Below are 22,568 nucleotides of genomic sequence, written 5' to 3'. Positions count from 1 at the left end.
TATGGACTTATCTCACTGTTGGAACCTAAAATTTGCATACATTTGAAAGAAATAAAAATATATACATAAAAATATGTTAGACTATTTTGAAAATTTCTTTAGTTTATATGAAAGTTTGGCCCCCAAAATGCCTGTTAAAAAAAAGCTGTCCCTTGTACAAATGTAGTTGATGACTCCTGATAAAGGGATTTCAGAGGAAAAAACAAGTAAGTGGCCTATGATTTGTGGTTAAGAAGTTGCATAACTTTGAATAACACGTGCCTCTTCTTGTCGTATACAACAACGCCGTCCTCAGAGGGTTAAGATCTCATCTGAACTGATCTTTGTTATGCAAACATCTCAGAATCGTAGTTTAAAACTTTATTTATAACAGCCAACTTATCATAAAATGCTGAGTTTGAATCGGACTCAGGCTGAGTCTGGCAGTGAGGAAATGTGCGTTGGCTTGGGGAAGACTGTGCTGGATGTTTCCAGACTGATCTCTGTGATATCATGCATTAGATTAATATCTGGGTCTGTAGATCCAGTATTACTCACCAGGCGAGAGTCTCTGAGCAGGCACTGAAGACATTTAGTGTACAGACCATTCACCGAGTCCTGAAAGGAGAGGAGACGAGAACTGTAAGTCCCAGAAAAACCTTAATTCAGACTCATTAAAGATTTCATCTTCTGACAGGAGTTGTTTTCTAAAAAAATGACTGCTAAAGGAAAAAGCAGCTAATATTTTTCATTAAGCTCCTGAGACTTCCTAGAGAGCCCCTCCAGAGGGCATGAGGACACAAAGAGTTTAGAGATGACAGAAAATGGAACAGAATGTAAAGAGGAAGGAAAGTGCAGAAAGTGTAAAAGAAAAACCACAAAAGACAAAGGGAAATCTCTCGTACTATGTGATGTCTGAGTCCCTTCCTCTCCTGCTCCTTGAAGGCCAGACAGAAGCCGATGATGAACTTGTCTAGTTTCTGAGCGTGGCGGCCCAGAAACTCCCGGACGTCCTCCAGACTCTTCAGGCAGTACGGGGGCGGCGGGCTGAGCTCGGCCGGGCTAGGGTTCACCTCCACGGGACGGGAGATGCACAAGATGCTGTAGCTCTGCTCCTGGTCGTTGTAGAAGGTTTCCTCAAAGAGGATGGGGACTGATGCTGGTGCCGGGAAGCCGGATCCCAGCAGGACCTGCCTGTCCTGGATCCTGACCTCCTGAAACACAAAGGGAAAACGATGGTCAGTTAACTTAGCACAAAAGTCATTGAATTTGTGTTTGGTAGATTATTTCCCTGTTGTAACTGATTCTTGACAATTAATCTAACACTGTTGTAAAACCTGTTTATCTCCTTTTTAAACTGAACCACATTTGTAAGGAACATGCATTTGTGGGATGAGCAGCAGAGCTGAGGATGAGGGTTGCACCCATGAAAATCTTCTTTCAAAAGATGTTTGTTGACATTCTAATCACGATAACTTTTATTTATAGAGCAGTTTTCATACCAAAGTTACGAAAATCTTTTCAAGTACAGCAATAATAAAACAACTGAAAGATAAACAGGCAGGTCAGACAGTCCTGGACTGAACCGAAAGGTAAAGAAATCTTCAACCTGTTCATAAGACATGGTAGAAGAGAAACTAGTCCACTAAAAACTATCTAAACCTTTAAGCAGGACTTAAGACAGCAATAGGACAGAAATCTTCTGTTTACATGACAAAATATGGAACAAGAAAAACGTGTTTGCACAGCAACATTTTGTCTTTTTGTCTGATCAAATGAACAAATGTTTGTCTGTTTTCTGAGCTTTGCTGTCTCGTGTTTTGCCAGAAGGCTAGTCTCTATTCCCAGGACTCAAAATTTCTACTGATGAGTCTCTTTGACAAACCTTTCCATCTGCAGTCTGGTATCCATCCTCCGCCGGCTGCAGCACGTAGCTGTCGAAATGAGAGTCTGCGTAGCTGCTGACGCTCAAACTTCCACAACAAGGCACAAGAACCTGCAGCAACAGGAGACAAAACAAGACTGACTTTAACATTTGATTTATTAACCACTCAGCTCTGATTCAGACAGACATTTACAGACTAAATCTAATCAGGGTGAATAAAGAGTCATGAATAGGGATGAAAGAGGAGTGAATTGTCTCTGTAGCTGCAGCTTTGAGTCTGACCTGACTGGGAAAGACGAAAGAATCGAAAACAATGAAGATGTTTGGATTGATTAACAGATCTGCTGTTAGCAGGCAGAGAGAAGAAGAAGCACATAAATGGCACACTTGTTTTGACATCCATTTTTGCTCCATGCAGACTTTGGAAACAACTCTCTTCCAGCTTCAACAGCTACTGTGCAGCTCAGAGGACCTGTGCTATGCAGATACAAGGACTTCTGAAGAGACAGGAGACTTTACTTCATCACAAGCACCCAGCACTCAGGCATGGTGGCATTCACAGCTTCCTCATATGCTGCCCACCTCCTTATGAATCATGCATGAGGTCACCTCTTCAAGCAGACTAGGGCTTGGTGCATGTGCATAGTATGCTTGTATTCAGACTGATCAAATGAGACCTGATGTTGGCACAAAGATCATTTAGATCCAGGCCTGAGTTGACTTGTCATGGTCTAACCATTACCCCACAAGATTTATAAGCTCAATAGTTTATCACTGTCCTTTAAAGACATGTTAATGTAATTATGGGGGTAAGCTGCATCGTCCAGGACTCGAAAACTTCGTTGATAAAAGTTTTTACTGAATAAAAAACAAATTTACCAAACATCCTTACGGAAGTGTGTAATCATAAAATCAAAATCCATGTTAACCTGGTTCACAAACTACAAGAATTTTAAACTTTGGCATGAAAATAAAGCAATAACAACCTTTAAAAAAATCTAAAAACATACTTAAACTATTTAAAAAATGCTGTGATTAATCATGATTAATCACAGCATAGTGATGAGATTAACATCATTCATTTTTTTAATTGACTAACAGCACTTATTAAAACGTATGGCATCAAAAAAGTAGCAAAGTATTGAAAAGTTTTGTGTTGCAGGGTTGTTGTGTTGTTATTTTTTTCACCATGGTGGGCTTGGGTTGTGTACTGTAGCTTGAAGCACCTTGCAATTTGCAAGATGCATTCTGCAATATTAAGGCTACATATATGGTCAGCTAAAAATTAGCAGGCTATCTTTGTAAGTGTTTGTATGCCAGGACAAAAAAAAGTCTGTTAAATCTTTGACATTTATTTTACTCCAAGCTTTTTCACTAAATCCTTAAGAATCCGTTCATGGTGAAAACACAACAGTTTATTCTGAGGGCTAATGAGGATTTAAGGATCTAAGAAGAACAGCTCAATGCCAGGTAAATGTGAAATCAGGAAGTGAGTTCAATCTTTTAGGCATGTATGCTGCTGTTTATGTGGCGTCTTGTATAACAGAGGTCAGCAGCCTGCTGTGTAATGTGTACTCGACGCTGTAATTCAGTTAGATGTATTTCACTGCATTCTGGTGATGCTTAGACAAATCTGCCGTTCAAACATCTGATCCTCCTCAGCTCAGCTTTCAGGCATCTTGGACAGCTAAAACATGTTTTAGCGAGCATTTATCTGGTCATTTGATATCTGCCGGCTCTCTCAGTGGATGCTTTTTGTGGCAGGTCAGGCTTTTAGAGATTTATCTCACTGAGCTATTGTATCGATCAAATCAGGCTGTAAACCGCTGTCTCCTTCAATAGAACTACTAAGACGCATTTCTGGTGAAAGTGTTGGCTTGGAGGATGCTTGAACACCAACATGCAATAAAACTGTTCACCGAGCCTCTAAGACAGGAAGTGGTTTAACATAAAGGTTAACCCAAAAATAACTCAGTGGACGTCACCTCAGAGAAAGAAAGGAGGATATTAACACCATTAGCGACTCTGATCCGAGCCAAAATGACCGTGGGAAGTTTGAGGATTCCTTTCCAAAGATCAGCTCGTCTTTAATTTATTTGATTTATTCTTCTGAGAAAGTCGGCAGAAGAAATTACAAGAGCATTAACTTTTAGTGGGCGTACTTTGATCGGTCTAATTTATCCCAAATGATTACGTGGAAGCATGATGGCCTGTTTCACCGATGCCAGCTGAAGATATAAACAGGAGAAACTATGAAAACTGTTTCTCATGCCGTTATTTAGACCCCAAAACAGAATTAACAACTGGCAATAATAAGCTAACCTTAAAAAGTAAACAGACAGAGTCCATGTCCATCATCGGGTGGATCCCTGTGTCAGAGCTTCAATCTGATTCGCTGATCATCTGTTATAATAAAGCTCAGTTTACTGATAGAGTGCGTGAACAACAGTGTAGTCTGCAGCGTCTGGAAGCAGACTGATGCTCTCAAAAACAAGCCTGTTAAGTTGATGGATGGCCAGATTTCATGCAAAGCTTCAAGCTGATACGCTTGATCACAATCAGAGAATGGCGGGACCAATCAGCATCCTTTCAGGAGAAAGATCGCTACAAGCCTTGCAAAGCCAATAAACTGGTCAGACCAAATCCAGCTTGCAAAGCTCTTGTCAGCAAATTTTGTGGCAAATCAGAAGCTGTTCATCATATAAGGAGAACAAGGCAGTCACGAGGGGCGGGGTTTAGTTGGACTTTGAGCCAACAGCAACTTCCATGTCACTCAGGGTTAGCTTGGTGAAGTTAAACAGCAGTTTTATCACAACTGGACCACATTTCTTATGACAAGAAAGCTCAAGAAACAGCACTGAAAGCTTTTCATGGTGGAAAAGATGTTTCTGCCCTTCTGCCGTCCTGCTTTGGCATGAGTTTGCAAGAGTTACAGGGGAACGGTGGAGCAGTTAGCTCGGCTGTAGCATTGGTATAATGGCAGTTTAATCAGAACTGGACCATACTTCGCCGGACGCGGCATTTAATCCACATCATAATCAACAGTTCCTAAACTAAGCTAGCATTTACCAGTAGGTTTGTTGCACATGTTTTGTCGCTCTAATTGGCCCGTGATGAATGTGACAGAGCATTCATCCAGCCACCTTCTGAGAATTTTTTTAAGTTCTGTCTTTCCCAAACACCTTTATAGCTAGCTTTCCCAGATGAATGTGAAATATCCATGCAGTGGATTTATGAAACAGTCCATCTGGTATGTCTGGTTAAGTCGCTTCCAGCTACCGGTGTGATTTAGATAAATTTGCCTGCAAACCTGTAAACAATGGCAGCCGGAGAAGAGATCAGCATGGATGCAGAAGAGCAAAGAACCACACTGGAAACTTTTCTTTGGGTTTTGCTTGTTTTAAATGCACAGCCCTATCCTGACGGTGAGATTCTGATATTGTGAGAGCCCTGTTTTCATTACCACTGAATATAAGTCGCCCTGGTATTTTAGCCACCGTCGTTTTTTAAATCTACCTCAGAGTAAAAGGTTTAAACCGTCAGTCTGCATTTTGTTTAGCAAAGTTCAGGATATGCACTTTCTCTGTGCTGCTCTTTTAATACCGTCTGTTTTCAATGTTTGGAGTTTGTCATCAAAAGCAGCGCCAACCCTCACCAATGTGATTAATGTTATGTGTTCCAGCACATTTTAAACAGTGAAGCTGGAGCTGACACTCCCAATGCACAACGTATATGGATGAATTTTTAACTATGTTATGTCTTTGTGCAGTGTGTGACAATGGCAGCTGTATGCACTCGCAGTAATCATGTTGCACGTCTCAGCACTTTATACTGGTATGCCAGTCACACATACAGAATACTAGCCACAGACATTTTTAGTATTAAAAAGAGAATATCAACAGTGCAGGCTATGCACCGGGTTTTATGGTGATCCCTCTTATTTAACACCACAGGACGGTTTTGAAGAGGAGACATGACTCACGATGCCGTGGAGCTCTGCCACTCGGCTGCAGAGGTCGGGTCTCTGCTTCTCTAAGGCCACGTAGAAAGGATTCTTCAGGATGTTCTCATCATACACAGCCATAAGGAGCTGCAGGTCTGGATCCTGCAGAGAGAGAGAGATGATGGAGAGAACTGTTAAAGAGGAAGAATCAGAGGCTGTGATGGGGACAAGTGGTTCGCTCTGTAGGCTGGTAGCAGGAGTTTAATAAAGGAGACAATGCGAAAGATACGATTTTAGTTCTCTGTGCAAAAGACTGAGATAAAATCAGACCCTGCTGTTGTCCTGCGGGAAACACTGACCTATAAATGCAAAGAAGTATAAAAATAGAGTGTACTTTTTGTTGGTGCTTGCTTATTTGTGCAGACTTGTCTTTGAGGTAAACCAACCTAATAAACAGCTAAAGCATCCACAGTCTAAATATAGGAAAATGTAGGTATTTATATAATAAATGGACTTTTTAAACTAGATTATTCATTAATCGCTTTACCCAAACTAAAAATGTGCAGAATTTCTTGAGAAATGCAAAAACAGAGGAAAAAGTCTCAGCATGATTTGGATCCTTCCTCTACAGATAAAAACATCTAAACTCATTTCATGGTCCAACAAAAAAAGTTCCGGAAATTTATGTCTGGAGCTAAATCAACTTAAAAATAGCACTGACGTAAATGTTCAATAAATAACATCTAATACCTGATATATGACTGGATCTGCATTTTCAAATCAAAATCCCGAGGATGTTTGGACGTTTGACAAAACATCCTCAAGCCCATCATTCACGTTTAATGAGAGAAAAACAAAACTTGGGGACAGATCCCATGAGTCTTCTAGTTTCACATTAATCCATTAAATAAAGTCTGAATATTATTAGAGTTAATTTTTTAAACTACTTTGTTTGAATCATTCTTCCAGACTGATGCTAACAGAGGAAAAGCTTCCTTCAGAATAAGAGGGGGGTTATATTTACAGTGTTTTCAGACACAACAGTTCTCTTATGAAGGCGTCTCACATCCTGTTCAGTCCTCTAACCAGCAGTAAAGACAGACAGAGACAGACAACCGGGCACGGATAATTTACAGTCACTAATTGACCTGCTGAGCATGTTTCTGATGGTGGGAGGAAGCCGGAGTTTGTGGAGGGAACCCAAGCATGCATGGGGAGAACATGCAAACTCAGCACAGGAAGGCCCTGACTGAGAAGTGAACCAGGGACCATCTGAGGCAACAGCGCTGACCCCTGCACCACCGTGCAGCCAAATAGGAATGATCTTCATACATATTAAAATTAAAGCTGTCTAACAAGATGTAAACACCCCTGCACTGGTTTAAATCTCTGACTGCATCAGTTCAAACAACTCAAAACATTCAAATCCCGGCCTTCTCCATCTCTACTGGTGTTTCGTCATTCTGTTCTTTGGTATCTATTTCCTTTAGTGATGGGAGCTGATATATTTACTGATATCAATGCCATTATCGATTCCCTTATTTATTCCTTCCTGTGATTTTTTATTAAGTAGACTACAGAGGTTTTCATTGTTAACTTAGGTTTTATTGAGTCTCTCTTTTTCTCTGAAAACTGAAGCAGATGTCTGCCACCTTCAGTGACAGTCAGAGTCAAACACGCTTCAGTTCATTCCAATAATAAACAGTCCAGACAACTAAAAATGTTCAACATTAAGTGTTTGGAGGAGAACATGCTGAACTATAGAAAAATAATCTTTTGGCTGGAAATGTCTCAGAACAAGCTGCTCTCTGAATCTTCAATCTCTGGACAAAACTATTGCTCATTTTCCTTAACAGATAAAACCTTAAAATAAAACTAAAACTAGTCTCTGGACCCTAGATTTCTGGATGAGTGAAAATAGAATATCACAATTTTTTCAAAACTGCCCAGCCCTAGTTTAAACTAATATTGTGATGGTTATAGTGTAGAATGAATTATTGCTCGTTTTTTGTTGGAAAATACATGAGATAAGGAACTTAAGAAATAATCGCATATTAAATTGCATTCGTAATATTGGGTAAAAAAAAAAACGCAATTAGATCATTTCCCCAAATTGTTCAGCCCTCTTCTACACCTTGATGGAGTCCGCCTGTGCTAAATCAAACTGGTTGGACATGATTCTAAAGGCTCACGCCTCTCTATAGAAGGCCTCACAGCTGACATCAGAGCAGAAACCAAGCCATGAGGTCAGAGGAGCTGCAGAGCTCAGAGACAGGACAGTTGACAGACACAGATCTGGGGAAGACGACAAAAACATATCTGCTGCTCTGAAAGCTTCAGATGCATGAAGTCTGGCCCAACCAGGACTCTCCATTATCTACAGTTATTCACAGTAGATGAAGCCAAACTTTGTACTTAAAATATTCAAGAAAGTTACAAAATTATCCCTCAGGCCACTTCTTATACTAAATATTACCCTCGAACTCCACAGTGAGCTGATAAAGACGAGTTTATAGCTCACACTTCCACACCAAAACAGAAATCCAGTTTACTTTTTAAAAGTTATTTATGAGGAACAAGACTCCAGTAGCTGAGAGTGTAGATTTGGGTCAGTAGACCCCTGACTATCAGAGACAAACAGAAGCAGAAGACATGACCTCTATATGGAAACAAGGCTGGAGCACCCCCCGACTGTTTAGACCATCATGAAAAGATCTCAGCTCTGATCAGTTTCACCTCCATTCATCAGCATCAGAACGGTCTCCAGATCTCCTCCACATGTCTAATCTTTAACCCCTCAGCTGGATTAAAACTCACCTCCTCCCTCTGCTCAGTGACCAGCTTCATCCTCTCTCAGCTCCAGTGCAGACTGGGAACCAGTCCAGCCCAGCACAGACACCCTCCCTGTAGCTCAGCGAGGATGTAACTGAGGACCGAGTCAGCTGATACTGGCGGTCCTCGTGACCTCACAAGCCTGATGCTAACAGGGTATTCAGCCATTCAGAGGAATGTCCGCCTCCCCCGGCCCGCCACGCTGTAAAGTTACTCAGCTGACGCCTCAGTCTGAGGCTTCCAGAGCTCCAGCAGACAGAGATTAAAGGTCTAACATCCCCTGAGGCAGACGCACGCTGTCAATACTTTGATTTTTAAATAACCAAACCCACAAATAGAGCACGCTTCCTGTTGATAAGATGCTTACAATGTGACCACAGTGCTCCCAGTTCAAATCCAGGTCATGACCTTTGCTGCAAAAATGTGCAGAAGAATGTAAAAACGTCAGAAATGGACTCGTTTGACATCCTGTTAGCAGAAGAGCATCTGAGAAACAGTGCAGCAGTGAGTCAGTGGATTTCAGGACATGCTCTGGTTGTTTTAAAGAAGCAGACACGACTAAAGAACAGTCAATGAAAACCCCTGTGAACCAAAAAAATCAGAGGAAATATCCACCAGGATCTACAAACTATTGATACCATTTTTAATTAATAAAAACAAGTTCATTAAAACATCCCTATAACAGGGAATAATCAAAAACTACAGTTCATGATAACTCAATTCATAAAGTGCAAGCATGTCATTATTCTGGTAAAAAAAAAAAAATCAAGCAGTAACCTGTCATGTGGAAAAATAAAGCTAGTGTTTTAAAAACTTTTCCAAAAGTTGCCAACTATGACCTACTAGTCAGCAAAAATGGAGGGGAAAGCTCACAACATCCCCAGCTTCACCAACATTCCATCATCTGCCTTTGATGATGACATCCTTTAAAGTTTATTCAACAAGTAAAACTTTTAGAAATTCTAGATTCATCTCATACAAAGGAAAACATTTCAAAATTTGGTTTTAATCCTGATGATTAAAATCATGAAAATCAGAGGACTGTCAAACAAAGCAGGTTGGAGAACTTAGGGGGGCCTCTCAGTCCTCACAAGGACTGGACTGAGACTGGAGTCAGAGGATCAGGAGCCACCACATAGACGGGTCCAGGAGATGGCCTGCAAATGTGGTGATCCTACTGTGGAGCCAATCCTGAACCACAGACGTCATCAGAGTCTCACCTGGGCTAAGGACTAGCTCAGTCGTCCAAAGTCCTGTTTTCGGATGAAACTAAATTTAGCATTTCATTTGTTAATCCAGGTCCCAGAGTCTGGAGGAAGATCAGAGAGGTCCAAGATCCTTCGGGTCTTGGCGTCCAGAGATTCCAGTCTCCACAGTCAATAAAGATCAAAGTCAAAAAAAGCAAAAAAAGATTGTTTTTTATGATATTCTAATTTCTGACATGTACCTGTATATGTGTGGATCATAAATGTATCTGAAAAAAGAGTTTGGAAATATCGGCATAATAAATACCAGCAAATATCCAGTGACATCCCTGTTTTTTGCAGAAGCTCATATGGTAAGAATGATAAAAACAGATTTATTTAGCAGCCCTATTTGACAACTTAAACCAAAAAAGTTTCAAATACTGTTTAGTTAGAGACCACAGATCACATCAGCCCAAAGAGAGCAGCAGAAAACAAGCAGAGATGTAGAGAAAGACTAATATTTAACAACGTAGAGAGCATATGAGACGAAGGAAATCAGCCTTTCTGCCTTTTTATGAATCAATAAAAATCTTTCAGGAGCTGAACGAGCTCAAAGCCACACAAAGAGGTTTCACAGGCTGAACGTGACCGTCACATCGTTCTCCTCAGGGCTGCACACATGACGCAGCACCACAGACCTCTGCTCAGGGCTGAGAACGAGAAAGGAAACAGACCACTAACCTACAAACTTCGATGTAAAAGCCTGCAGGAGATTCAGTCTAGAGAGGCTCATTTCTTCCATCACTAAAAATCTCCTGACCTCTAAGAACAACACGACAAAACCTGAGCTAACAATGACATTTATATTTTAAAAATTAAATGTATATTTTATAAGTGCATCTATTTATAGACACAGTATGTAATCTGCTGCCAGGGGGCGCTTAATCAAAACAACAACAGATGAGCAGAGGTGTGATGCTCCGCCCGCCTCCACCGTATTTCTTAAAATAAAGAATTAAATGACATTAAGAGGTAAAAAAAAGGAGCCGTTATTTCTTAATTAATAAAGATATTTCAGTGTAAAAACTCCACATATAGCACCTCTAAATGCAGGCTGTTGAACTGTGCACTGATAGCAACACATCTCAAAAAAGTTGGGACAGGGCTATGTTTACCACTGTGTAGCATCCCCTCTTCTTTTAACAACAGTCTGTAAATGCTGAGTGACTAAACCAGCTGACTGGAGTTTTAGGAGAGGAATGTTGTCCCATTCTTGTCTGATTTAGGGTCTCAGCTGCTTAAGAGCCCTTGGTCTTCTTTGCTGGATTATGATGCTCTAAATGTTTTTTATTGGTGGAAGGTCTGGACTGCAAGCAGACCAGCTCAGGATCTGGACTCTTCTCCTGTGAAGCCATGCTGTTGTGATGGATGTGGTATGTGGTTTAGCATCGTCTTGCTGAAATAGTCAAGGCGTTCCCTGACAGAGACGTTGTCTGGATGGGAGCATATGTTGCTCTAAAAGAGGGGTGTCAAACTTAGTCACAGCAGGGGCCGGATTCTGGATTCAGGACTAGCCTGAGGGCCTAACAGGGTCACCTTTTTAACCAGAAACCGTCAACCTCATTTCACCAGAAATGAAATGTGGAAAAAAAAACATTTAAAACTGGTTCTAAAGGATTTTGACATTTAAAAAGTTAAAAAGAGAAGTTTAAAGGCTCACAATCTGAGAAAAGTAAATTTATAAGTTCAAAAAGGTCAAAACATGAAACTGAAATTGAAAACAATATGTTTTTTAATATATTAGAAAGAAAGTCAAAATCATGAGTTTAAAAAGTCAAAATATGAAATAAAATTTGTATCCATGTAATTAAAACTCAAAATATGATTCAAGATTTTAAATATTGAGTCCAAAAGGTCAAACTGTGGGATTATGAAGTCAAAGTCTGGAGTTGAAAATATAAGGAAAAATACAAAATAATTGGTTAAAAAGGTCAAAATATGACTTAAAAATTAGAATTATGATTCTAAAAGCTCAAAATATGATGTTAGAAGCCAAAATTATGAGTTAAAATGCTCAAAGCACGAAATAAAAAATCAAAAACCTTTGTTTGAGTCCTAATTGTGAGATGCTAAATTGAAAGTGGGTAAGTCCCATTTTAGCCATTTCTACCCTTTTTAGTTTTAGTCTAGTTTTAGTCCATAAATGTCCTCACATTGTAGTCTTGACTTTTAGTCCAAGCGTTTATTTTCTTGCCTAAATCTGGTACCAAATCATGGTAGTGTGTTCTCTGCCAAACCTGGGGTCCCTGTTTTTGACAGCTGAGAGGCAGAATAGATACAGATGTATGGTTTTTTACAGATTTACCCACAGTGGAGAAATATCAAAGATTTTGAATGAAATAACATTTTAGTCTAGTTTTAGTCATTTTGACAAAACTAAACTTATGTCAGTTTTAGTCCTCATAGATCTATTTTTGTTAGTTTTAGTCTAGTTTTTGTCATGAAAAAAAGGCTGTTGACGAATAGTTTTAGTCAACGAAACTAACACTGGTACAGCGGCCCAACTTTTTTGGAATTTGAGTTGTAAATGCTCTAAAACAGTGGTTTTTAAAGTCTGAGGCGGGCCTCCCCTGGGGGGCGCCACAGAGCTTCAGGGGAGGCGCAGAACCATAAACCAGAAAAAAGGTGATTTGCTTTGCTAACCTCTGCTGTGCATGGAGCAAAATGGATAAACTTACAGTGACTATAGGGACTATGCTATAGAGCAGCGTTACTCAACCAAAGAGTCAAATGATTGAAAATACCTTTGCAAGAGTCACAATCTAAGAGGTAAAAAGAGGCAAAAACAGCTTGAAGTGGCAATAAAATAGGTTAAAGATGACAAAAATGGTCAAAAAGCAGCAAAAAATGGGTGAAAATGGGGAGAAAAATAAGATAAATGGTAAGAAAGTAGCAAAAACTTATGAGAAGTGACAAAAAAAAGGAATTGAAAGTGACTTAAATGAGCAAAAAGCAGTCAAAAGTGAAAAATAGGCAAAAAAAAGAGGAAATAAGTGGTATTGAATGGTAAAGGGTAGTTTAAATGGGTAAAAAGTGGCAAAAAATTGGAAAAAAGTGGTAAAAAGACGTCACAAAAATGAGCAAAAAAAAAAAAAGATGAAAGGTAGCTTAAATGAGCAAAAAGGTGAAAAGGGGCAAAAATGGGATAAAATCGGAAAATAATGGGAAAAAGAAGCAAACGGAAGTTGTAAAATGGCCCAAAAAATATGAAAAAGGGGTATTTAACTGAATTATAACTGAATAAGAGGAAAAGGCAGATGTTTAAGGACAACTGCAAACCAAAACATCCAAAATATATTAATGTTAAAAATGTTTAAAGATTAGACATAAATGTTTGAAATGTTGTTTAATCTTTTTTTAAATTTAAATCATTTTTGTGGACGGGGGTCAACCGAATGGATCAGTTTTTCTAAGAGGAGGCTCACTCTCGCCCTGCTCTAAAAGTTAACACATTAAAATAAATCTCTTTAACACACTGGTTTGAATTACATCACATTGTCAATGTGGACTTAAATATGTGCTCTGAAATACAAGTTATTGTATAGCTCTAAGCCTGTGATCAAATCAAACTGCAAAAATGCACTGAAATCTAGAGACGGATCATAAATTCTAACTGATTGTCTGGCAGCCCTGTCCAATAATATAAAAAAGGGAAACAGTATCACTATGTTTAATAAATTTTTAGGAGTTTTAATTCATTCAGAACTTAATTTATTCTCCTAAATGAACCAATCAGATCTAAATCTGCTATAATATCTGACTATTCCCGTATAAAAGTAAAACTAAAGTGTTGTGGATCTGGTTTCTTTTGTTCACTAAATGTCATTTAAAGACTTAGAACTTTAACATTCTTTAAATATATCTAAACCCACACCTAGAGTGCATCTTTGGGATCTTTTATTCGTTTTTAACACTACCACTACCACCAACATGGTGACATGTTTCCTGTGTATGTTGATACTGTGCAGCTGCCAGTCAAAGTGCCTGTGTGATATTTTACACCTGGCTCATGTGGATTTGAATTAGAACTGGCTTTATTTTTATCATTTCTTACAGATTTAAAAATACAGAGATGGGTTTTTAGTCCATATCGACCACCCCTCCCTCAGAGCCTGCTTTTGGGGATTAGCTGTGAACATGATGGTATGGCTTTAGCGGTTTCTAAATCTCACATCACATGCTTCAGGAAATATTTGCGGCTATTTTTCACAAGCTAGCGTCAAACCAACATGAACTGTTTTATAATAAATGTAGTCAGACTTCTAACGTGATTCAAGCCCTCGGAAAAGAGGAGCGGAAGTTTAAAAATTAGCCTTCAGCCTACAAATAAAAGCCTCCTTTGAACTGGTGTAGCGGTGTAAAGAGTGACCGTGTTACCTGGTGACCTGCTTCTGTGGCTGTAATGTAAACCGATGCTAAATGAGGAATGTGTCTCATTGAATTCCTCTCAAGTTTGGTTGAAGTCTAATGCATAACATGGTCATAGATACGGAAATGCTGAAAACAAACAAAAGACATTTGTCGCTAGTTAACACGGTCACTCTTTACACCGTTACACCATCTAACACCATAGACCGAGCTAACTAGCATTAGCTGTCTTCAACATAGCGGTCTGCTTTAGGGAATCTACCGTTAGCGTTAGCCTGTTAACCAGTTAAACCAGTGACTCCACCATGAATACCAGTTCACAGAAGTGATTAATAGAAATATCTGTGTTGTACCTGTTAACACTGAGTCCCTCCGGTCATCCAGGCTTGGGCATGTCGGTCTCAAACCCCACAGCAGCCTGTCAAAAGCTGTTTACGGACATCAGCTGGTTAGCCTTTGGCTTCGGGTTGCCAGATATCAAAGAGGAAACCCGTAAAACATGCCTTCAAAAGAGAGAGAGAAAGGGGGAGAGAGATAGAGGCGCCTTTAAAGTGGAATATAGGGATTCTGTGGAGAAAAAATCAGAAAATTCACAACTTTTACGATGTGGAAAAAAGTAGTAAGTTTACCACATAAAACAATGAATGAGTTCTATTTTCACAGCTTTAGTTAACGGTTAACTTTAGTTGACCTGCTTCGTCAATACGAAGTCTACACCGCCCCCTAGCGCTCATTGGAGGGAGAGCGCATAGAGAATGGAAGAACCCCAGTTAAGCTCATAATTAAAGAAAAATTAAATCATTAAAAAATCTCTTTGGTCAACATGTAAAATTTTGTGTATTAAAAATATAAAACTTAATCCCCAGATGGTGTAAAATCAGTTGTTCCATTCAGGATGTTCAAAACCATGGCATTATACATAAGGTTTATAAAAATAGTAAACTTTAAATTCTTTTCCTTTTTTTAGGACACATATTTTAGTCAAGATCAGATCTGATCATAAATATGACATATTGATTAGTTTTGGGGAATTTAACCCATTCAGTGCCAGTTTAAGTGGAAACCTCTGATGTTTGTAAAAAATTACATGCAAATTGAAGATCAGTCTTGGACATGTTAATAAGTAGCAACAAGGTTGATTTATTATTTTATCTTATTTTAAGATTTTAATAAATTGTTACACATAAAAAAAATAGCACACATTAAAAAAAAGAAAATACATTTTTTGCATTTATTTATAATAAATATCAGGCCTGCTCATAAACATCAAACATTGATTAATCTTACAGGAAATTAGCCCGTTAAATGTCAGTTTAAATTCCTAAAGGCTTTTTATTTTCCTGACATACTTTCACGACCTACTGGAAAGAGTTTTGCAACCCACTTTTAATTCCTGATCAGCCAGTTAAGAACCGCTTAACTAAAGCATCTTCAGTATTTTTTCTCATACTCTGGTAAAAAACAAAAAACAAAAAAAACTAAGAAATAAAAAGCATATTTAAGTGGAATGATGTGACCCAAACAAACTCCTGACACATTGAAGCAAACTCGTCCTTATTTTATTGTTTTTAAATCTTTAAATAAAACAAAGAGAAAGTAAAGAATCTCAATCAGCTGCTTAGTAAACACATTTAAACAGCGTCTGAGTCTCACAGGAAATATTCAACATTCAAATGTATGTGGCTCAGAATACAAAGTAAACTTTAACTTGTTTATGATTTAAAAATGACATTCAAAAATATATCATATAAAGCAAAACAGGTACAACAGTGAATTAATACTCTTTAAATTAAAACTACCTGTTTGAAAAGAAAAAAGAACCTGAATCTTCACAGAAAGTAAAACTTTAGCGATTAAAGGCTTTTTTTTTCTAGAAAATAAAAGCACAGGTGAAAGAAGAAAAAAGTACAAATGTCTCAATCCTCAGAGCTCCTTCAGTTAAATACAATCTCTGCTCTTCTTCTGAACTTGGAGAAACAGACAAAAACAAAACTTCCAGGATATTCAATAAATAAAAATAAAAACAAAGACTTACGAGCTCCAACAACATGAAAGTGTAACTCTTTTACTGCCAGCTGACTTCTGGACATCAACAAACTATTTAAACAAAAATCAGCCTCAGAAAAAGGAAACACCTGGAAACGATAGCATTGTTTACTGGAAGCATTTCCATCTACATTTCCTGACAGTTTGTCAAACTAAAAACTAAATTATGTTTGCTGTGCATGAAAAAGAGAAGTTTTTAATCTCAATGAGGTTTTCCTTGGTTGAAAAAAAAAAAAAACATAAAACAATATTAAAACAAATAAATCAACATGTTTGTAACAATCAAGTTTACTCTTCCAGAAAGGAAAAGTGCGATAATTGTCAGCAATTGTTGCGGCAATCTCAAGTTAACCTCTGCAAAACTGGGATTTTCTAACTGAAAATGCAACAGACGGATAAGGAATCTTTTCTTCGTGGCTTTTTTAGAGAGAAATACAGTCAGTACCAAAGCAAGTCATCTTTATCAATAATAGTTCCGTCTTATTGTCGTCTAATGTTTGATTTTATGAGGAGGAAGCAAAAACGCAGGATGACACATAAACAAGAAATGTTAGATTCTCATGTCAGAGACACTGGTTCATGTTGGTTTCCTCCTATGATAAAGGAATGTTTGTGCACTACCATTCTGTAGAGACATAACAAAACACTCAACTCACATTCTCTTTAAAGAGTTCCACTTATTACAGACTGAAGCAGACTTCTGAATAAATGTTCTTTAAGTTCTATGACTACAAAAGTAAAGCATAGAGTCTGTATGAAACTTGCAGATCTAAATGCTGAAGGGAAATACCGGAAAGAGAAGGTTAAGCATGTTATGGTCAGATATTTAGTGAGTGGTACCCATCCCTAACCTTGCAAAGCAGATAGATATGCCCGTTCCCGTATTTCTCACTGGTGAATCCATCTTGCAAAACTCCTGTCTGAACCGTCTGGGCAGAAGACGTAGTGTAAGTTTTATCAGAACTTGACAACATTTCTTTGTTAAAGAAAGAACAAAGAACAATTTCTTTGCAGAAACGACAAAAGTCTACAGTCACCATGGTTTGCGTTATGCAGTTCTCTATGGAGTTTACTCCTCGGTAGCGGCTACTGGCCCGTACAGATGTGACAGACAGAACGTTCATCTAATCACCCTCTAAATTTTTTTCAAAGGCTCTGCCCTTTCCCAAACACTGTTTATGAAAGGTTTACCAGATGGATGTGTGAAACACATCCATCTGGCGTGTCAGGTTAAAATTTTATCATTTTAAGACAAGTTTATATTGGTCTCAGAGGTCCCTAAAATATGTCTGTGAAGTTTGTTGCTGAAGAAACACACCAGTATTGGATTCTCTGTTTCAGCCCTGCTCAGAACGAGCTGTTTCTGTGTCTGTGGCTTTAAATGTTAATGAGCTGGTTGACTCCGCCCCTGACCACACCCCTCTCAGGAAATGGATGTGGCTCTCCTGATCCTCCGCTGCATAATATGTAACCTTTAATGCATGAAAGGCATAAGCCAAAATACAAACATTCACTTTATTTTAGTCTGTCTTTCCATAAAAGCCGGTACAGCTCAGTCATTTTCTTGGGATATAAACTGGTCTAACTCCCCTGGAAAGCACAACTGGTTTCCCTTATTTGCAATATTACTAGGGCCTGAGCATCGACATCAGTGCAAGGACCCTAATGAAACTGTAGTCATTATTATCATTATTCCTTTAACATGTTCAAAGACTCACCAAACTTTCCCCAAAATTCAGCTCCAGTGGAAATTTCATATTTTGGTGGAACCAAGCACACCCATCACCGAGGGCCAGCTGGGAATTAGAATTGATTTTAAGATTTTACTCATTACTTTAAGAAAACTCTTCAAGGCCTTTCTCCCAGCCATCACTCTTAACAGACTTTGGTCTTTACTCTGAGAAGACAGGACTGTGGATCATCTGAACTTAACCAAGCTTGTTTTGCTAAATGCTAATAGGCTAAATATTACACACTGCACCTTTAACTCTGGAAAACCACAGAATTTTACATGAAACCATGCATCCTTTGACAAAAAAAAACCAAAACAAAACAAAAAAACCCTTTTAATTTCCTAATTCACTCACTCATAGTAAAAGCAAAACACTCATAGAACAATAGAGCATGCTGGGATATGTTGTGCTGTGAACAAAGCTACTAGCATCACCTTTTCACACCTTTGTTCCCCCTCATCATATTATAATCATGTTTGAAAACAGAAAAAAATAAAACTGTGAGTGACGAGTAAAGGTGGACGATGTGGCTCCAGAAAAAAATTGGCAGAGTGAAAAATGCCTGTATCAGGATTAAAGATTCCTTCCCTAAAAGCCAAAGGTGTTTAGTGTGCTATTAATATCAAAACTGTTCCTTTAACTAGGCTGATAAAGAACCCTAAAAACGGATGTTCGTCATCTGCAGTCTGTGACAAATGATGGAATTTCAAATGTTAAACACTGAAGTACAGAATACAAACAGTAAGTAACGAGTCATTTCTGTCATGTATTCTTCTGCAGAAGGGCAGCCAACTACAAATTCCAAAAAGCTGGGACACTGTGTAAATATAAATCAAACCGTGACTGAAAATACCCTGTGTTTAAAGGCAACATATTAAATGAGGAAACTAACAAATTTAGGGTGAACTCACACCAGGCACTCTGTACCGTGACAGGGAGGACGGGGGGGTCCACAGCCTCCCCAGAAATCTGATCAGCCACCCCAAAGTCCTGAACCATGATTGGATATGTGCTTTTTTCAGTGCTAAGACTTAAAGCCTCTAGGAACTTTAATATGAGGAATTTAAATGGGATATCTAAGACTGAGCATCCCCAAAAATCTGAGGCCTTGTCCACAGGTGGGCAGGTATTTTCTAAAACAGAGGCTTTCCTGTGCTTGACCTTCTCTACACACATAAATGTTTTAGCTTTCTGTAAATGCACCTTTGTGAAAACTCCTTCCAGGGTGAGGATTTTTAGAAACTCAGTTTTTTGTAGATGGGGTAAACAGAGGTTTCGGCCTGTAATGTCACATTTTGCAGCGATTTCTCCTCTGTTTGACATCACTGCTGTGCAACGCTATTACTTTGTTTCCACAGCAGTGGCACATGTAGCTAAACCGCTAACAGGACTTGTAAGAACGGCAGAACTTTAGTTTAGAGTTGATGAAGAGAGACGCCTGAATGAAATATGAAGCACACAGCTGCTCCACTCACACAGTAAAGAACAAACTAGTGTTGGCATGGTGTGACTTTTACAGCGGTGAATTTTTCGTCTTCATGTGAACAAAGACGTTTTTAAAAATCGTCTGGGTGTGGGCAGGATTATCTTAGAATATGTTTGAGAATTCCGCTTATTCAAGGTCGGGTCGTGGAGGCAGCTGGCAAAGTCGTCATGTACCGGGAACGTGTCCGACTGTGCAAAGAATGTGGATGCAGCTCTCACTTTGGTCATACAGGGACCTAATGGCTCGTCGCATGGCCCCTGAACCCCATCTTCCTGCAGTAACCCCCCAAGAGACACGATTGTAAACCTCTTCCAAGTCCACAAAACACATGTAGACTGGATGAGCAAACTCCAAAGCTCTCTCAAGAAACCCTACAAGGGGTGAGTGAAAATAAACATTACTGAAAAAATCTCACTTTTTTTTTTTTTTTTTGTAATTCGGATATTTCTCAGGACTGTGTGGGCGTATCAGCTCACATTTTGATTGACAGATGGTCAGGGAACAAAGATACATGACAGAGCTCAACAGTGCCCGCCCACACCTTCATCTATGGTCATGAACTCTGGGTAATGACCAAAAAGAATGAAACTGCCAGTTCAAGAGGTCAAAATGAGATTCCTCAGAATGGTGGCTGGGCTCAGCCTTAGAGATAGAGTGAGGAGCTCAGACATTCATAAGGATTGTGAAGTAGATCCTTCACCTTGAAAGAAGGTAGATTAGGTGGTTCAGGCTTCTGATCAGGATGCATCTAGGTCATCTGTTGACAAACATCTGGCAGAGCTGACAAGCATCTGAGAGAGTTGTCAAACATCCTAGAGTTGACGATAGTCTGATGGGAATAAAAAGATGGCTAAAATGAGCTTTTTAACCCAAATAACCATCTTTAATTGACTGTTGATAAATTTAGAAAATGAAAGGTGAAACTAAGCTCTCTGAATGCTCTGATTAATATGTTTTTACCATTTGGCTCTTTAGTTGTTGCTTTAGAAGGTTTGTTAACATGCTGTGCCAAAGTATAAGTACATATTTTCAGCTTAATAGATAACCAAGGCACTTTTTTGCACATATCGTAATACTCAAGACAATTGTTGTTTAATAAATGTTGACGTCACTTTTTTCCAAGTGTATATTTGTTGTTGTTTGTTAAAGGAGCAGAGCATAAAGAAGTGTGGTTCTGTTTTTTTGATACCGTAAGAAAAAAGACTACAAGCACATCCAAACCTGGGTGGGCAGGTGCCGAGCCGAAAAAGAGACTGACATGGAACAGAAAGACGTCTCGCACACTGCAGGGCTGCAAAAACATAATTATTCATTGCACCAATGTGACGTTTCGAGCAGAGTGGGGATACTTCAACATTTTGGCAAATTCACCCATTGCCATAACTCCTATAGTCTTAGTAATAGGTTCGTTACCTTTAGTTGTTGGTGCTAGATATTTTTAGATCGGTGGGATGGAGATACCAGCTGCTCTGCCAACGCTATGGAGTCTTATGGTATTCAGGCTTTCCCTCATCAAACTCATCAAATACACAATCCGACAACTCCAAAACGCTCTCGTGGACAAGTTGTAACCTGCACATTCACCATGCTACGAAATAATCATGGAATGTTACGAGACGGAGATGTTTTAAAACTAAATGCAAAGCCGGAACTACCAAGTAATTACGGCACTGCCACAGGCGCGCACTGTGTCACTCAGCCCAGTGGTTTACTCAGAAAGTTCTGGGTATTTTATTCATGTGTTGTAATGTTACATAATTATAAATTATTATTTCTTATTACTGAGACTAGAGGAATTATGGCAATCGGCAAATTTGCCAAAATGCTGAAGTACCCCTCTAAGAACACTGCTGGTGACCGCTGCAGGCCATCTGATGACTGAGCCAGTTTGTTGAATTGTAAACAGCTGGTTTCAGGACTTTGCAAGCTGAAACAAATATTTGTTCAAATAGAATATTTTGTTAGACAAAATCCTGCTGGGAATTTTCAGTATGATAAAATCTGCACTTAAAAAAATGACTTCAGACTACAGCATAAACACTCCTGTCTCCTCCATCAGCTCGTGGCTCCATAAGAGCTAATACACAAGAAACCTAAGGCTGTAGGAACTCATTTGTCCATGGAAAATAATCAGCAAATATCTATAACAACACTGAGCTACAAGTTTTTTCTGTTTATGTATTAATGTGTAGAACTTTTGGGCATGTTTGGGCCAAAACTGAGGCTGACGTAAGACGTGTGATGCGAGTAAGCCCACCTGAGGGACCATCAGGCCCAGAAGGATAGAAACAACCCCGGAACACCTCTGGATGTCCTTGCATATTACCAGGGGCATGGGATATAATCTGCTGAAAATATAACAAAGACAACACCTTTAGGGCGGAGATAAGTATTCACGGTACGGGATGACTGCCTAGAGTGAGATAGCCCTTAGCTGCCCAATGTGCATTTGATGCCATCAATGTTGCATCAGTGATTTGCAAACCGTCATATTCTGTTTAGATTTTACACACTTTTCCAGCTTTCTTGGAGCTGCATAATAATTTGGTCACAGACTTGTGTTCTAAAGAACTTTGTACCCTGGTCTGAAGAGCCTAGTATGAGAAATCACTGCTTCTTTTTGATCAAACATTTTCTAGTTACAGAGCCTATCCTACTGCCCTAAAGTTTTAATATTTAATGGTATAGTAGAATACATGTGATAGATTATGATGTGTTCTCCTCAGAGTTTGGGGGAGCGAGCAGAAAAGTGATTTTGTCTTTCTCAGCGTTTCATCTTCAGTCGCTGTCACTGTCGCTCTGTGAATTCAGGTACCAGTGGTCTTCTCCCTGGTCTTCTCCAGTGTTCCCCACAAACCACAGACCTGAGAACCAAAGAGTACAGAGATATGAGCTGAGAATAACGTAGGAATCAAAGGCTGTACATTACTCACACATAAAAAATAGACAAACTCGTGTATTTCAAGTGTTCACCCACTGCATACTCACCGTTTGGGATTTTGTCTTCGTCCTCTTCGTAGTGGTCCATGTCGTAACTCACAAAAATATT

The 22,568-nt window shown here is 39.1% G+C and overlaps 2 protein-coding genes across 3 annotated transcripts in view; both read right to left on the bottom strand.

Moving 5' to 3' along the window:
* Positions 1-14,694, bottom strand: part of ankrd27 (ankyrin repeat domain 27 (VPS9 domain)) — a 37,547-nt gene extending 22,853 nt beyond the window's left edge. The window contains exons 1-5 of the mRNA XM_041795553.1: positions 14,608-14,694; positions 5,847-5,969; positions 1,865-1,975; positions 885-1,193; positions 538-597 (exon numbers count right to left, since the gene is read on the bottom strand). Of these exons, the coding sequence (XP_041651487.1) occupies positions 538-597; positions 885-1,193; positions 1,865-1,975; positions 5,847-5,948 (582 nt within the window). The 5' untranslated portion in view covers positions 5,949-5,969; positions 14,608-14,694. The remainder of the gene's footprint in view (positions 1-537; positions 598-884; positions 1,194-1,864; positions 1,976-5,846; positions 5,970-14,607) is intronic.
* A 6,461-nt stretch (positions 14,695-21,155) lies between these two features.
* The window catches only part of tdrd12 (tudor domain containing 12), a 37,326-nt gene continuing 35,913 nt past the window's right edge, over positions 21,156-22,568 (bottom strand). The window contains exons 35-36 of one of the 2 annotated variants that reach the window (XM_041796192.1): positions 22,508-22,568; positions 21,156-22,383 (exon numbers count right to left, since the gene is read on the bottom strand). In XM_041796192.1, coding sequence (XP_041652126.1) covers positions 22,298-22,383; positions 22,508-22,568 — 147 coding nt within the window. In that variant the 3' untranslated portion in view covers positions 21,156-22,297. The remainder of the gene's footprint in view (positions 22,384-22,507) is intronic. The other variant, XM_041796191.1, reaches the window with a different exon arrangement.

This window comes from Cheilinus undulatus, linkage group 9, assembly GCF_018320785.1.
Source record: "Cheilinus undulatus linkage group 9, ASM1832078v1, whole genome shotgun sequence".
In the NCBI taxonomy this organism is placed as follows: domain Eukaryota; kingdom Metazoa; phylum Chordata; class Actinopteri; order Labriformes; family Labridae; genus Cheilinus; species Cheilinus undulatus.
The sequence above is the reverse complement of the archived record's forward strand: the minus strand, read 5'-3'. Positions and strand labels throughout refer to the sequence as shown.